Here is a 17589-nt window from a genome sequence, read left to right on the forward strand (position 1 = left end):
ATGTACTTTTACTGGTCTCTTTGTTGAAACTATTTTTTTTTTATATACATCTACTTTACAATATGTAGCCAGAAACCATATGTGGCTCCAACACATTTATGCTTTTACAACCTGTAGCTTTTGTGGAAGGACATGTGCATGTTTCATACCTTTCACTTATTAGTATTAGAGAGAATGTATTTATGTTTTTCATAAATGAAGTCCTCTAATATCCTGCATGGCTGTCCTTTACATAAATATACGCCAAGTCTTTCTCCTTTATTCTAACCTGACTTATATGCTATCTGCTGGCATCCTGCCTATAGATCACATATTTAATAATAACTTATAGCCTTTAGCAAAGACTCTGACATATTAATTTATCTAAAGCATTACTTTCTGTGAAACATTCTTGGAAATATTGCATTTTCAATGCAGCAAATAAAAAAAGGTTCAAGACAATTTTTTATCACCTGCACAATTTTAAAATGATGAAAGATAAAACAGAAACATTTAAAGAATTTGTCAAATACTTCCTAATCCTTTCAACTCAGTACTGCTGGGAATTTTATGCCGTTTTTTTTAAATCTGTTGTTACATGAAAACTCTTAATATTTTGCACTTATCAAATATTCTACCCATATAGATGTGTGTATATATATATATATATATATATATATATATATATATATGCTTACACAATAGTGTACTGTTAGGTTCAAAACCTATATAAGTCTAAGTTCACATTGATGATGTGCTCAGTCCCGTCAAGGGTCTGTTTAGCTCTTTTTTGAGCTAAACGGCCCCAAAAACTGTTGGGAACACAACAACACGGTCACCACCGGGTCCTGATAAATCCCATTGATTTGAATGGAGTGTGCTGGAGATCTGGTAGTTTATCTGAGAAAAAAAATGTCTCCACTAAAATTGACGAAATTGCCAACGAAATTCTACATAGCAGAGCCCGGGAGCAATGTGAAAGAGTAATTACAGTTGAAAAAATTTGTAAAAATTTAAAAACAATACCTTTTCTATTCTATTATTTGACTATTTTAAATCAGAATTTTAGTTAAAATATTTCTAAAATAATGACTTTTTATGTAGAGTAAAATTGTGATACTAGGAACAGTAATCCTTGTCCTTGTCCTAAAATGTGCAGTCCTCCCAGAGTTTTAATAACAGGCTACAGTGTTGACCAAAATTCTCAGCCAACACAGGATTAAAGATATCCCCATCTAAAGAAGTTACTCACTAACTATAGCATTGAGTATTCAAGGTTGGGTTTCAGGTCAGACCCCTAGGGCCCCCACCGATCATGAGAAGGGAGAAAAATGCTTAGCAATGTTTAGTGTTTAGTGTGTTCCATTTGTTCAGTAAATGGGGGATAGGAATATTTTCTTCCATTCTTGTTTTTGGCGGGGGTTCCAGCAGTTGAGTCCTCCACCAATCAACTTTTTATGCCTTATCATGTACTGCATAGAGGATAACTTTTGGAAATGTGAATACACCATTAAGTTATATCTCATTTTGTTGAATTTATTCCAATTGTATAGTGCAGTGAAAGACATTCAAGTGTTCATATTATTACTTTATTTTAAATTTTGTTTACTTTTATCTATTTCCAGAATCTGAGACGGAACTATGATAGCAACTGGAGGAGTTATAACTGGACTGGCAGCCTTGAAGAGGCAAGATTCAGCCAGATCACAGCATCTTTTGTCTCGGCCTACTTCACCACCTCCAGAGAAGAAGCCTGTAAGACGGCGCCCAAGAGCTGATGTAGTAATTGTCAGGGGGAAAATTCGTCTGTACTCTCCATCTGGATTCTTTCTTATCTTGGGGGTCTTAATATCTGTAGCAGGTATAGCAATGGCTGTACTTGGCTACTGGCCTCAGAAGGAAGCATTCTTAACCCCAGAGCTTACACTGGAAGTTAATAAAACACAAATACTTAGGGAAACTGGGATGATGGTAAAATTTTTGGAGCAGCATGTACATTCAGAGAAAATGAAAATGTTGGGACCCTTTACTATGGGTATTGGTATATTTATATTTATTTGCGCAAATGCTATCCTCCATGAAAATCGAGACAAAGAGACTAAAGTAATTCATATGAGAGATATATACTCAACTGTCATAGATGTTCACAGCATGAGGATCAAAGAACAAAAGCATCTTAATGGGGCATACTCTGGCCTGTATGGAGAAACAGAGTATCGTCATTCTGATAACCCATGTGCATCTAAACTGGCTGCCAACACAATTGCATCCTTTCCTGGAAGCTATAGAAGTTGCAGTTCTATTGAGGATGAAGACAGCAACCCTCGAAAAAGTAAAAGCTTTACACATCTGCTGCCTCCCCTTCTTATGGAACGTTCAGGCTCTGTATTTGGCCTTCATGGTCATTCCAACAGGATAGGGGAAGACAAAAACCTTAGCTCTAAAAAATGTGAAACAAAATCTATAGTGTCATCATCGATCAATGCTTTCACACTGCCTGTTATTAAACTGAATAACTGTGTTATCGATGAACCAGATATTGATAATATAACTGAAGACTTAGAAATCAGTAGTAGCAGACCTAGGAATGTGTCAATGGATTCATTATCTATTCCACTGCCAGATGACGGAAATAGACCATTTAAACCCACTAGTTCGCCTTTATCACGAAGTTATTCTATTATGGAACCAATAAGATGTGACTCTATAGCACTAGCATCTAATAATGGAAAACTTTTACCTCCAGGAGCTGATAGAAAGCAATTTGGATCTAACACGTCCTTACATGTTTTATCTTCACATTCCAAATCTTTAGACTTAGATAGAGGACCTTCAACGCTTAATGTTCAAGCAGAACAAAGAAAACACCCAAGCTGGCCTAGACTTGACCGTAGCAACAGCAAGGGGTATATGAAGCTTGAGAATAAAGAAGACCCTATGGACAGGTTGATTGTACCCCAAGCACCACCACCAAAAAAGGACTTCACAAACAAGGAGAAACTGCTTATGATCTCAAGATCACACAATAACTTGAGTTTTGAACATGACGAGTTCTTGAGTAATAATCTTAAGAGAGGTACATCAGAAACCAGATTTTGAATTTCGGTTTGGTTCTTTTCTCTCCTGTATAAAATGGAATTTGGAAATATTCAGACTTTTGACAATTGTTAAGATCATTTAATTTGTGTTTTGGTTATCAAATAGGGAAAAACATGCTCATGTCCAGTATGTATACATCATTATTATTACTTTTAGTCTTGTCTTGCTGCCACTTATTTGGTTACGAACACATCTTTGCTATTTTAGCTCTGGAAATAAGACTGTTATGAAACAGCCGACCAAACTTCTCCCTAGTTAAATTCTCCTGCCTGATCTGACATTGGCCATTGAGAGGTGCAAGGTGTATAAGGTGTTACAGGTGCCAAGGCAACTATACTACACCCTGGGAGTCTTGTACATGGACACAAGATTCTATGAATGCCACCAGGACCACCCAGGGCTTCTCCATGCCCAATGTCACATTGAGCACAATGATTAAAATGAAGAGATACTTTAGAAGTCCATCTTATTTAAAGGAATGTCCATCGACCCCAGTTATTGTTATCTATCTGATTTACAATACTTTAAGCAGAACATGGGTTCAACAACTCATTTTAAAATTCCAGAAGCTGAAAATGCAATTCTTCGGATTGTGGACCATTACAAATAATATGTTTTCATTGAAAAACTTTGCTGTTTTAATTTTTTTCCAACAAATCCAAAATAACATATAAAGGGAATCTGTCATCAGTTTAGCCCACACTAGCCTGTCAGTACAGGTGTGTAGTGCGGAAGACACTGATGATAATGATAGTTATCTACCCTCTGTGGTCCCGTGCACTCAATATCATTTTTGCTTGGGCAGGAGGCTTATTGTTTGGGAATGGGGGTAGGTAAGTATCATTATCATCAGTGTCACCAACACTACACACCTGTACCAACAGGCTAGTGTGGGTAAAACTGATGACAGTTTCACTTTAACGTAAGGCTTTGTACCCTTAGATGGTACCCTTAGCTTTGTACCCTAGTATCATCAAGAATAATATGGCAATGAGGTCAAAGGAAATCCTTACTGTGAAGTGTTTAGTGTGTTCGTGAATATTACCAAATCCTTTTATATAGGTATTTTTATGACCTTATTACATAAAATGTTCTTTTAATCATTCATACATACATGTCTTTTTATTGGTGTAGAGGTATATTTTTTTTTTCTACTGGTAGATGTTACTCATTGTGACTATATGAATAAGTCAGTGATTCATCTAGTTTGGGTAAGCCAAAGAAATGTTCCCATGGAATCTTATAACTTTCATTAACACCTATATGGACATATGCCGTACCAAAGGCACATTGTAAACACTTAAAGACTTTCTACTTAGTTTCTTCTTACAAGGATTGCTTACTTTGTTATGGCTCATATGTAACCAGATTTAAATGTGGAAATGACAAATTCTAATCTTTTTCAGAAAACTACAGTATGGAGGACTCATTTTTTTTACATTTCTTATATGTTGCCTTTTTTGTTTTTTGTGTTTTAAACAAAATTGAAAAGTACAGTGTAATGCAATCTATCAGACATGAAGTAATATATGTACATTTAAATTAATGGTTTTAAACTCCATGTACTTCAGACTTATATTGAAATATGTTGCTGATATTGTTCTATGTGAAGAGTGTTTAGAGTAGCATAGACAATAAAAAAAATACATTTCTAAGATTGATCTACTAAGTATAAAAGAGTATTCAGTATAGATAAATGTCATTTTTTTTCCATAAAATACAGTTTATAACAGAGTATCATTATTACAGTTGAGCAAACTGAATCCAGCAAACTTGAATTTGGCATGAATTTAAGGAAAAGTTCGGTTCGACGTGAAGGCAAGCTTTGGTTGGCTCGTTTTAGCCAAAGCTGGTAAAAAATGCATTGGTACCATGTGAGAATAGAAGAAGGAAGGAGGAACACATGGTCTCAGGCTAGCCCAGATTACTTTAAAAGTAGGAAAAAGAGCACATGATCTCAGGTTAGCCAATAATGCCTTGCATACAGCTCCCAGCAAATCATGAGGCAGAATAGGGATGGTCAGAGGCATCAGATGAGCCGATGCATGCAGCTGTAGTGACAATTTTAGGGAGAACAGTTGTAAGGAGCAGACAGTGTGCTACATTTGTTCTGTCAGAGTAAAATCTGTGTCATTTTTAAGTGTGCCAGTTTTTTTCTTTTTTTAAGTGTGCAAGTTTTCTTGTGATAAGCTCAGGGGACAAAGCAGGGAAAACAAAGTTTTTTTGTCACTTTAGTTCACTGTTGTTTAACCCCTTAATGACACAGGATGTAAATGTACGTCCTGGTGAGCTGGTATTTAACGCACCAGGATGTACATTTACATCCTACACATAACCGCGAGCATCAGAGCGATGCTCGGGTCATGCGCAGCAGGTCCCTGGTGCTAATAGCAGCTGCACGGACGTCGGCCATTAACCCCTCAGATGTCGTGATCAACACATATCACGGCATCTGCAGCATTAAGGTCACTAAAATGGATGATCTGATCGCCTGCAGCACTGCCGTGGCGATCTGATCATCCAGAACAGCAGACGGAGGTCCCCTCACCTGCCTTCCACGGGTCTTCTGCTCTGGTCTGAGATCGAGCAGACCAAAGCAGAAGATCACTGATAACACTGATTAGTGCTATGTCCTATGCATAGCACTGAACAGTATTAGCAATCGAAAGATTGCTATAAATAGTCCCCTATGGGGACTATTAAAGTGTAAAAATAAAAGTAAAAAAAAGTTTTTTAAAAAAAGGAAAAACCTCTCCCCTAATAAAAACACAAATTGTCCCATTTTCCCTATTTCACCCCCAAAAAGTGTAAAAAAAAATGTAATGTACGTATTTTTTGTCGCCACGTGCGTAAATATCCAAACTATTAAAATATAATGTTAATGATACCGTATGGTGAATGGCGTTAATGTAAAAAAAAAAAAAAGAAAGTCCAAAATTGCTGCCTTTTCATAACATTTTATTCCCCCAAAAATTTATAAAAAAATTATTAAAAGTTTCATATTAGCAAATATGCTATGAATAAAAATTACAGATCATGACGCAAAAAATGAGCCCTTATACCGCCGCTTATACGGAAAATAGGTCTTATAGGTCTTCAAAATAGGGGGATTTTAAACATACTAATTTGGTTAAAAAGTTTGCGATTTTGGGTATCATTTTAATCGTATTGACCCAAAGAATAAAGAACAGTTGTCATTTTTACCGTAAATTGTACGGCGTGAAAACGAAACCTTCCAAAATTTGCAAAATTGCGGTTTTCTTTTTAATTTCCCCACACAAATAGTATTTTTTTGGTTGCGCCATACATTTTATGGTAAAGTGAGTGATGGCATTACAACGGACAACTGGTCGCGCAAAAAACAAGCCCTCATACTAGTCTGTGAATGAAAATATAAAAGAGTTATGATTTTTTGAAGGCGAGGAGGAAAAAACGAAAATGTAAAAATAAAATAGTCCTTAAGGCCCAAATTGGCTGAGTCCTTAAGGGGTTAAGCATGGATTCAAGCGTGACTTTTTTTGTAGTGGCACGTTAATAGGTGGGTAAAATTATTTAAAAAATTGTATTTATTTTTTGGCGGGGGGGGGGGGGGAGTTTTGCAGAAGTTGTTTAATTGCATATTAAAGTAGTATTGCATGACTTCTGCAGACACATTGTTTAACATTAAAGTGTGCCAGTTCTTCTTAATGACACATGAATAGGTGCAAAAAAGTTTTGTCACTTATTAAAACTTAAAAAAAATATACTTAGTATATGAAATGTTGGGAAAGGACAGGGAAGAGAACAGAACACCCTTGACACGTCATCTGAGAATAAACATGTTGGTGGCAGCAGAAATGTGCCTAGGCCTAGTATTAGTAGTAGTAGCAGCCATGTGGCTGGTAGTAGTAGCAGCATCAGCAAGCCAGAATTGTCCATCTGCTCCAGGGGATGTGTTGTTTTGGAGGTTGCTTGCATTGTTGACTGGTTGGCTAATTCTCAATCCAGAAGTAATTGTATACATTCCTACATTCCTAAAAATTTTATTCAGGGCTTTTAGACCTCAAACTTATTCGGTCCACACCAATTATTATTTTTTGCCAAAATTCAGCAAACCTGCCAAACCGAACTTTTTCTTATCTATAATCATTATGTTTACTTACACCAAATACAGTTTTTTGAAAAGGAGCATGCTGCCACCTTGATTTCCACTCAAGGGCTGGTCCTGCAGGACTTTTGCTAATGGGATGGGTGTTCTTGCTGTGAAAAAGGGCAGGAACTCAGTTCCCACACATTCCTGCAGGACTTGAGCCCTGGTTACATCCAAGAATTGCTCCTCGCCAAATGTATTGGAGTCATCACTGGACATTTTTAGACAATACCATAGGTGTCATTTTAACATACAGTGAAAAGCACAATTTCCTTTAGCCTCTGTACATACAGATTTCTTGTACATTTAGCAATTACTGCCATTTTACGTAGCCCCTACACTTTTTCAGGTTTGAAAGAAGTTGGAAAATAGTATTTAGCCAAATCAAGAACTGTTTTGAAAGGTAACTGTATTATTATCAAATTTTACAATAGAGAGACGCCTTTATGAATGTAAATACAGGGGGTCGTCGATGAAAAACAATAGTACCACTCAAGAACAAAAAAGCCAAATTAGACTTTGTAAGAAAACATCTAGAAAAAAGCTACTTAATTCTAGAACCCTGATGAAAGAAAGATTATCTTGTCGGTAAATAAATGTATATATATATATATATATATATATATATATATATATATATATATATATATACTGATGTATATAATGGTTTTGTTATCAATCCACAGTAGTGGTGTACAGAAGGCTAAATTATGAAAATTGTGTCCCTGTCCAAATGCTTTTAGACCTTAATATACATGGTTAGAAACTATGACGTTTATGTCATTAACTCGATAAGGTATATTTACAAATTTCTGACATAAAAAATGTTTCTTTTTTTTTTTCAAAATGATTATTGTTAGTAAGTTCTTTGATATGTTTAATATGTTCTTTCTTATAGATCTTTGTACTAATATTTTTATGTGTTGCAATTTTGGAATCTGTCTTTGTGAGGTTTAATACATACTACTAGTGCCTCTATTCGATACAGGGTTAACATCAGCATTTAGAACCTTTAAATCTTAAAATTTACTGGATCATGGCAGCAGCAAGCATTCCATATTTTATAAAAACAAGAAATGTCCTAGGTATGGTCTTGGCTCCCTACCCCTTTGTGCTGCTAAATTCAAGTGTAGGTTTATTTTCTCAAATTTGTCTATGTCCCATCCTGATTGGCCAAATAACCATCTGATTGTTCATGTAGATTTATTATATGAGTTCTTGCAAGCTTAATGTGATTGGAATATGACTAACATCCCTAATAGGACCTGTTGGTACCCATCTTCTGAATAACTTTATTGTTTTGCCATGTCTATGAAGTTGGTTACTAGGCAAGCTATTTGGAAAAATTTAAAGGCAGTGTGTATTTACTAAATTGTGTAAATGGAAGTGTACAGTAGACTTACAAATGCACTGTGCTCCAAAAAGAAAATAATTTCCTCTCAAGTATTCAGCAGCTAATAAGTACTGGAAGGATTAAGATTTTTTAATTTACAAAAAGTAATTTACAATAAAGTAATTTACAAATCTGTTTAACTTTCTGGCACCAGTTGATTAAAAAAAAGTCTTCCAACGGAGTACCCCTTTAACGGAGTACGCCCTCAGCCCACTCCCTTTCTATAATAGCGTCATAGCGGGTCGGGCCCAACCTCTAACAACAGCCGGGACCCGCAGATAATAGCGTGCGGTACTGATTGCAGTGCCGCACGCTATTAACCCTTTAGACGCGGCGTTTAAAGTTTAATGCCGCATCTAAAGTGAAAGTAAAGCACTGCCGGTTAGCTCAGGGGGCTGTTCGGGGTCGCCACGATGAAATTGCGGCATCCCGAACAGCTGTAAAGACAGCAGGAGGGTCCCTACCTTCCTCCATGCTGTCCGATCGCCGAATGACTGCGCAGTGTCTGAGATCCAGGCATGAGCAGTCAAGCGGCAGAATCATTGATCAATGGTTGCCTATGATAAACCATTGATCAATGTAAAAGATCAGTGTGTGCAGTGTTATAGCCCCCTATGGGAGATATAACATTGCAAAAAAAAAGTTTAAAAAAAAGTGAATAAAGATCATTTAACCCCTTCCCTAATAAAAGTTTGAATCACCTCCCTTTTCCCAATAAAAAAACCTGTGTAAATAAAAATAAACATATGTGGTATCACCGTGTGCGGAAATGTCCGAATTATAAAAATATATCGTTAATTAAACCGCACGGTCAATGGCGTATGCGCAACAAAATTCCAAAGTCCTAAATAGCGTATTTTTGTTCACTTTTTATATCATGAAAAAATGAATAAAAAGTGATCAATAAGTCCGATCAATACATAAATGGTACCACTAAAAAATTCAGATCACGGCGCAAAAAAATCAGCCCTCATACCACCCCATACGCAGAAAAATAAAAGTTATAGAGGTCAGAAGAGGACAATTTTAAACGTATAAATGACAAAATCAAACCTATATAAGTAGGGTATCATTTTAATTGTATGGACCTACAGAATAAAGATAAGGTGTCATTTTACCAAAAAATTTACTGCGTAGAAACGGAAGCCCCCAAAAGTTACAAAATGGAATTTTTTCTTCAATTTTGTAGCACAATGTTTTTTTTTCCGTTTCGCCGTAGATTTTTGGGTAAAATGACTGATGTCATCACAAAGTAGAATTGGTGGCGCAAACAATAAGCCATCATATGGATTTTTAGCTGCAAAATTGAAAGGGTTATGATTTTTAAAATGTAAGGAGGAAAAAACGAAAGTGCAAAAACTGGAGAACCCTCTGGAGGATGATGTCACAGTGTCTTGAAGTATAATAATAATACTCTATGGGCATAATATAAAGCTTTCATTCATCAGTTCATTTTACTGGCCATTCTCTGAAAAAAAATCATTAAGGCAATGTTTACACACTGTTGAAAAACAAGGCTGTCTTTGTAGCCAATTTTGGGAAAATGGGCACAAAAAAACTATCACTTAAATAGGCTGAAAAAGTAAAAAAGCTGAACTTACCAGCTGCAATTCTGACAGCTCCCGATTCCTGTTGCTAACCGCTTTTTGACCTTCTCAAATGTCAGCGATTGGGGAAGGGAGTACTACTTTTTTTTGCTTTAAAAATAATTAATATTTATTATTATTAATTAATAATAATTACTATACGGTTGGTAGTTTTGTACAACTGAACAAAGTAAAATGTCTGTCTAAAGTGGGGCCTGGTCTATGATTTTATTGATGAGATATCAGTCTGTTATTTATCATGAACTACTTTCCGACCAGAGCACCAAAGACAGGCTGGCATAATAGTTGAACATAGACCTATTGCAACTGCAGGAAGTGCTTTACCTTGTTGCATGGATGTCAAGGGATAATCTCTAAAGTGTCATTTTCAGGTAATGTAGGAGTATAAAATATTTTAGAGAAATATCCCTATCCTATTATATTGTAACTTTTTTTTCTTCTTTTTGAAATAGATACCTTAACCCCTTCAGGACCATGGGTTTTCTATTTTTTGCACTTTCATTTTTTCCTCCTCGCTTTCTAAAAATCATAGCACTTTCAGTTTTCCACCTACAGACCCATATGAGGGCATGTTTTTACGCCACAAATTTTACTTTGTAATACCATCAATCATTTCACCACAAAATTTATGGTGAAACCAGAAAAAAAATATTTGTGAAGCAAAATTGAAGAAACACAAACCCATTTTGTTACTTTTGGGGGCTTCTTTTTCTACACAGTGCACTTTTTGGAAAAACGGCCACCTTATCTTTAATCTTTGGGTCCATATGGTCACATAATCACAAAATGTTATTTTACTAAAATTAGTTTGTTTAAAATTGTCATGTTCTGACCCCTAAAACTTTTTTATTTTTTCCGCATATGTGGATGTATGGGGCTCATTTTTTGCGTCTTGAGCTGAAGTTCTTATCAGTGCCAATTTTGTTTTGATGGAACTTTTTGAACGCTTTTTATAAAAAAAATTTAGGGTATACAAAGTGACCAAAAATATTTTCTTTATGTGTACGCCATTGGCCATGTGGTTTAATTAATGTCATATTTTTATAGTTTGGACATTTGCGCACATGGCGGTATCACATATATTTATGTTTTGTTTACATTTTTTTTCAAACATTTATTAGGGAAGGGGTTAATTCACATTTATTAACTTGCTTTTTTTAAAACTTTTTTTGTCACAATTTTATAGTCCCTATAGGGGAAAATTATATGCAATCTTCTGATTGCATACACTGCTCAATGCTAGGCCATAGCATAGCATTGATCAGTGTTATCGGTGCTCGATTGCTCCAGGCTGCTAAGACTGCCTGGAGCAACCTAGTAATGATCGGATGGCAAGAAGGCAGGTAAGGGCCCTCCTGCTGTCCTCTAAGCTGATCGGGTCACTGCGGTTTCACCGCTGTGGTTCCGATCAGCTCCGCTTAGCTGCCTGGATAATTTTGATCAACGTTGATCGCAGTGTCTAAGGGGTTAATACTGGACATCACACCTAGGGTTTTGTGCACTGAGGACAAGCAAGGCTCTGCGCACTGATGACACACAGTGTTTTGTGCACTGAGGACAAGCAGGGCTCTGTGCAGTGAGGACAAGCAGGGCTCTACAGTGAGTACAAGCAGGGCTCTGTGCATTAAGGACAAGCAGGGCTCTGTTCAGTAAGGACAAGCAGGGCTCTGTGCACTGAGGACAAGCAGGGCTCTGCACCCTGATGACAAGCAGGGCTCTGTACACTGAGGACAAGCAGGGCTCTGTGTACTGAGGACAAGCAGGGCTCTGTGCACTGAGGACAAGCAGGGCTCTGTACACTGAGGACAAGCAGGGCTCTGTGCACTGAGGACAAGCAGGGCTCTGTGCACTGAGGACAAGCAGGGCTCTGTGCACTGAGGACAAGCAGAGCTATGCACCCTGAGGATAAGCAGGGCTCTGCGCACTGAGGACAAGCAGGGCTCTGTGTACTGAGGAGAAGCAGGGCTCTGTGCAGTGAGGACAAGCAGGGCTCTGTACACTGAGGACAAGCAGGGCTCTGTTCACTGAGTCTCTATGACACGTTCCCAGCTCACACATCAGGATATTTGACAAGCCAGGAGCCTGCACAGAGCCCTGCTTGTCCCACCCTCACTTCCTGTATTTGGTCTCCTCATAGAGACACAGACAATAGCTTTAGGCACAGCATTTTTTTCACCCCAAAATATAATTTTTTAAATCAATGTATATTACAAATATACATATAATGGTATTATCTACATTATATCAAACAGTTTTGTTAACAACATGTACACTTTAAATAAACAGGTTTAAATTAATAGTGTCCAGAATTAACTACTATGTGGTAATGCATACCTCAGTATAGTGCTTTCCCATTTTACTAATCCAAAACAGAAACACACATGTGACTATGGAAATAATCTAAAGGGGCAGGAGTATGGAAGGAAAAAGCAAGGATAGGTATAAATTACCAAATAACTCATATCTCAGCTTCACTACAGTCAAAAATGAATGTAGCTTAGGATCAACTTATATTTTAATATGTCCTTTATTTACTGTTTATTGGGTAAAGAGGCTATCCCGGAATAGAAAAACACAACTCATTTCTTTCAAGAACAGCTCCACATCTGTCTCTAAATTGGGTGAGGTTTTACAACTTGGCTCCATTTACTTCAATGGAACTGGGCTGCAAAACCACACCCCACCTGGAGACGGACGGGGAGCTGTTTTTGAAAGAAATTCCTGGATAATCCCTTTAACAAACAGTAGTCACACAAAATTCCTTATTCAAATTTTGCTCAAATGAAAAAAAAATTATTCGTTATGTGTAGTTTACATCTGTATTCCCAATTGACATAGGAGCTGAAAATAAAAATGAAGAAGTGCCATATCAATTGCATAATTGCATTATACAGACATATAATCGGATCTACAAGGTTCTGTTATCATGCTTGTTCTTTTGTTAGGAAGTATAGTGCTGCATCCTGTGAAATTCTTCCCATCCGATATAACAAAATCTGCCAACACAAATGTGAACAGAACTCAAAGTTTCAAGACTCAAAGTTTTGCACTAGGTATGTTGTTTCCATATTTTGCTTTCATTCTGTTTAGTAGATACAATCACATAATCCTTGGAGTTTTGAAAGTGTTGTAAACAAAATACTCAGGTATTCCGCTGTTTTCATCTTTTTCATTTTTCTTTGAATCCAAGCCAGTTGGTGAAAAAATAAAAATACTGACCTCAATGTGTTAATGTGCCCTAAAAACCATAAAAACAGTACTTCATACATTAAATATGAAGGATATTAAACAAAAATGTATATAGTAAACACAGTTATAATATAGAGAAATAAAGAATAAAATAATGAAATATGTACTTCCTTCAAACCAGCAAGAAGCATATATTTTTCATGGCTTTAATCTTGTACGTTGATATGTAATCATTTACTTGATGGATTATACTGATTTTACGGTATGCTGTTGCTGCTGCTGTAGATAAGGCTTTCTAGTTGGCATAAAGAGAGAACCATAGGACCACTAATCTGAGTCCATGGAGCTTGCTGCTGAAGGGACACTTCTGTCGATAAGGGATAATTTTTATTAACCTCAATATTGCTAGAAAACATTTTTTTAGAATATTTGACCTTTTGTATGTTAACAGTATTATGCTTTTAAAAATAAATAAAAAATATTTATTCATAGTCAGCAGTCATATTTAACCCAACCTGCCACAGAGTAAACTCATTATTATGGTAGATGGAGGATTTTAATAACATGATAGGTCCAGATAAACATGGCATTGACAGACAGGGGTAATGGCAAGTGAAGTGGAAAAAAATGAAGAATGAAAAATATAGAATGTTTAATAGGGTGTATGTTTTAAATGACTTTAACCCCTTAAGGACCGGAGGTTTTTCCGTTTTTGCATTTTCGTTTTTTGCTCCTTGCCTTTAAAAAATCATAACTCTTTCAAATTTACACCTAAAAATCCATATGATGGCTTATTTTTTGCGCCACCAATTCTACTTTGTAATGACGTCAGTCATTTTGCCCAAAAATCTATGGTGAAGCGGGAAAAAAAATCATTGTGCGACAAAATTGAAAAAAAAAACGCTGTTTTGTAACTTTTGGGGGCTTCCGTTTCTACGTAATACATTTTTCGGTAAAAATGACACCTGATATGTATTCTGTAGGTCCATACGATTAAAATGATAACCTACTTATATAGGTTTGATTTTGTCGGACTTCTGGAAAAAATCATAACTACATGCAGGAAAATTAATACGTTTAAAATTGTCATCTTCTGACCCCTATAACTTTTTTCTTTTTCCGTGTATGGGGCGGTATGAGGGCTCATTTTTTGCGCCGTGATCTGAAGTTTTTAACGGTACCATTTTTGCATTGATAGGACTTATTGATCATTAAGTCATCATTTTTAAATTATATAAAAAGTGACCAAAAATGCACTATTTTGGACTTTGGAATTTTTTTGCGCGCACGCCATTGACCGAGCGGTTTAATTAATGATATATTTTTATAATTCGGACATTTCCGCACGCGGTGATACCACATATGTTTATTTTTATTTACACTGTTTTTTTTTTTTTATTGGAAAAGGGGGGTGATTCAAACTTTTAATAGGGGAGGAGTTAAATGATCTTTATTCGCTTTTTTTTTTCACTTTTTTTTGCAGTGTTATAGCTCCCATAGGGACCTATAACACTGCACACACTGATCTTCTATGTTGATCACTGGTTTCTCATAAGAAACCAGTGATCAACGATTCTGCCGCATGACTGCTCATGCCTGGATCTCAGGCACTGAGCAGTCATTCGGCGATCGGACAGCGAGGAGGCAGGAAGGGGCCCTCCCGCTGTCCTGTCAGCTGTTCGGGATGCCGCGATTAGCCGCGGCTATCCCGAACAGCCCGACTGAGCTAGTCGGGAACTTTCACTTTTAGCCGCGCGGCTCAGCTCTGAGCGCGCGGCTAAAGGGTTAATAGCGCGCGGCGCCGCGATCGGCGCTGCGCGCTATTAGAGGCGGGTCCCGGCTCCACTATGACGCCGGGCCCGCCATGATATGACGCGGGGTTACTGTGTAACCCCGCGTTATATCAGAAGAGCAGGACCAAGGACGTACCGGTACGTCCTTGGTCCTTAAGGGGTTAAAGGGGTACTCCGGTGGAAAACTTTTTTTTTTTTAAATCAACTGGTGCCAGAAAGTTAAACAGATTTGTAAATTACTTCTATTAAAAAATCTTAATCCTTCCAGTACTTATTAGCTGCTGAATACTACAAAGGAAATTATTTTCTTTTTGGAACACAGAGCTCTCTGCTGAATCACGAGCACAGTGCTCTCTGCTGACATATCTGTCCATTTTAAGAACTGCAAAGAGTTGGAGAAAATCCCCATAGTAAACAGATGCTGCTCTGGACAGTTCCTAAAATGGACAGAGATGTCAGCAGAGAGCACTGTGCTCATGATGAGCTGTCAGCTGAGAGCTCTGTGTTCCCAAAAAAAATTTCCTCTGTAGTATTCAGCAGCTAATAAGTACGGGAAGGATTACGTTTTTTTAATAGAAGTAATTTACAAATCTGTTTAACTTTCTGGCACCAGTTGATTTAAAAATAAAAAGTTTTCCAACAGAGTACCCCTTTAAAGTCATTTACTTGGAAAACACAGAATATATTTTGGAACCATGGTAACACGCGGTACACAAAATCCACACACCATTTCATACTATGTTGACTATGTTGACTAGTGTGAGGAGCTGAGGTACAGGTGTGGGGCACAAGAGAAGAAATAGTTTACATGAGTGAATTTTAAATGTAAAATCACAAATACATGACAAAAAATGACAAATATTAGTTAAAGTGGTACTCCGTTGCTAGACATCTTAATAAGATAGGGGATAAGATGTCTGATGGGGTTCCTGATGCTGGGACCCCCTGAGATCTCTGTGCAGACACCCAGTGTTCTGAATGCTAGGTTTGGGAGGCTGTGGTTGTGACGTGACGCCACCCCCCCTCATGACATCACACCACACCCCCTCCTGCAAACAGACTTTCCTATGGATATTACTCATTAATGTTTAAAAAGAAAAAACATTTCAACAGAAGTGTCCCTTTAAACACAGTACAAAGAGGAGGTCACTGTTGAATTTAAAGGGATAAAAGAGTTTTATTCTAAGGATGTTAGACAACAAATATGATGCTCACTGCTAGAAAATATATAGGGAATAATTGTATGTGAAAAAATCATTTGTGACTCTAACTGTACAACATGTCTTATGTAACAATTTGGAGCTGACAACCTTATCTTACCATTTAAATGACATTTGTATCAATTTAATAAAATAAACATTCTTAAAAGCAGTATTTCCAATGAAAATGAAGACATTGTTATTTGCTTAAACAGAAGCCTATTGTAATATACTAACTTTACCTAATATTTTATTAATGAAGATTTCAATATACATATGTTTTGTGTTATTAATACATTTGCTATTTTTGAAAAATATATTAATAAATTTATTGTTCCAGCTATACAGAAATAATTGTGACTGTGTGGTATTATTGTTCTTTCCCACAAAACAAGAAAAATAAGAACATATTTTTTTTGTACATTTATGTACTGGTTGTTCAGGCAACAATAAATGCTAGCATGCAGAAAGGGTAAAGATTCACTCTTTTGACCCAAAGATAAAGCTTAAAGGGGTATTTCAGACATAAACTTTTTTTTATATATCAACTGACTCCGGAAAGATAAACAGATTTGTAAATTACTTCTATTAAAAAAATGTTAATCCTTCCAAGAGTTATTAGCTTCTGAAGTTTTCTGTCTAACTTCTCAATGATGATGTCACATCCCGGGAGCTGTACATGATGGGAGAATATCCCCATAGGAACTGCACAACTCCTGGGACGTGAGTCATCAGAAAGCAGTTAGACAGAAAAACACAACTCAACTTCAGAAGCTAATAACTATTGGAAGGATTAAGATTTTTTAATAGAAGTAATTTACAAATCTGTTTAACTTTCCGGAGCCAGTTGATATATAAAAAAAAGTTTTGGCCTGGAATACCCCTTTAAGTTAAGTTGTTGATGAAAAAGGCACTCTGTCTTGCATATCACCCCACCTTCCTTAGAAATTCAGGAACCACAGACACTTTGGCCCAGATTTAATAAGATTTTGTAATTCATAGGCCATGCAAACTTAGACTAAGTTCCCACCACTGCCGTTCTGGGTCTGTTAGTTTGCACCTAACGGACGCTAAAAGGGTTGGAGCACAATGGGCACCTGGCGGATCCCAACAAATCCTATTGACTTTAAATGGGGCCCATCTGGTGTCCATTGTTTTAGGGGTGTTGAGCAGACAAAAATATGGGACATGCAGTTTATTT

At 36.8% G+C, this 17589-nt stretch overlaps 1 protein-coding gene across 6 annotated transcripts in view; it reads left to right on the plus strand.

Annotated features, from left to right (window-relative positions):
• TMEM200A (transmembrane protein 200A) overlaps positions 1–16732 on the plus strand; it is a 182903-nt gene extending 166171 nt beyond the window's left edge. For all 6 annotated transcript variants that reach the window (XM_056566530.1, XM_056566531.1, XM_056566529.1 and 3 more), the window contains one exon: positions 1605–16732. In XM_056566530.1, coding sequence (XP_056422505.1) covers positions 1621–3078 — 1458 coding nt within the window. In that variant the 5' untranslated portion in view covers positions 1605–1620 and the 3' untranslated portion in view covers positions 3079–16732. The remainder of the gene's footprint in view (positions 1–1604) is intronic.
• The last annotated feature ends 857 nt before the right edge of the window (positions 16733–17589 follow it).

The sequence above is a fragment of the Hyla sarda genome, chromosome 3 (assembly GCF_029499605.1).
Source record: "Hyla sarda isolate aHylSar1 chromosome 3, aHylSar1.hap1, whole genome shotgun sequence".
NCBI classification, from domain to species: domain Eukaryota; kingdom Metazoa; phylum Chordata; class Amphibia; order Anura; family Hylidae; genus Hyla; species Hyla sarda.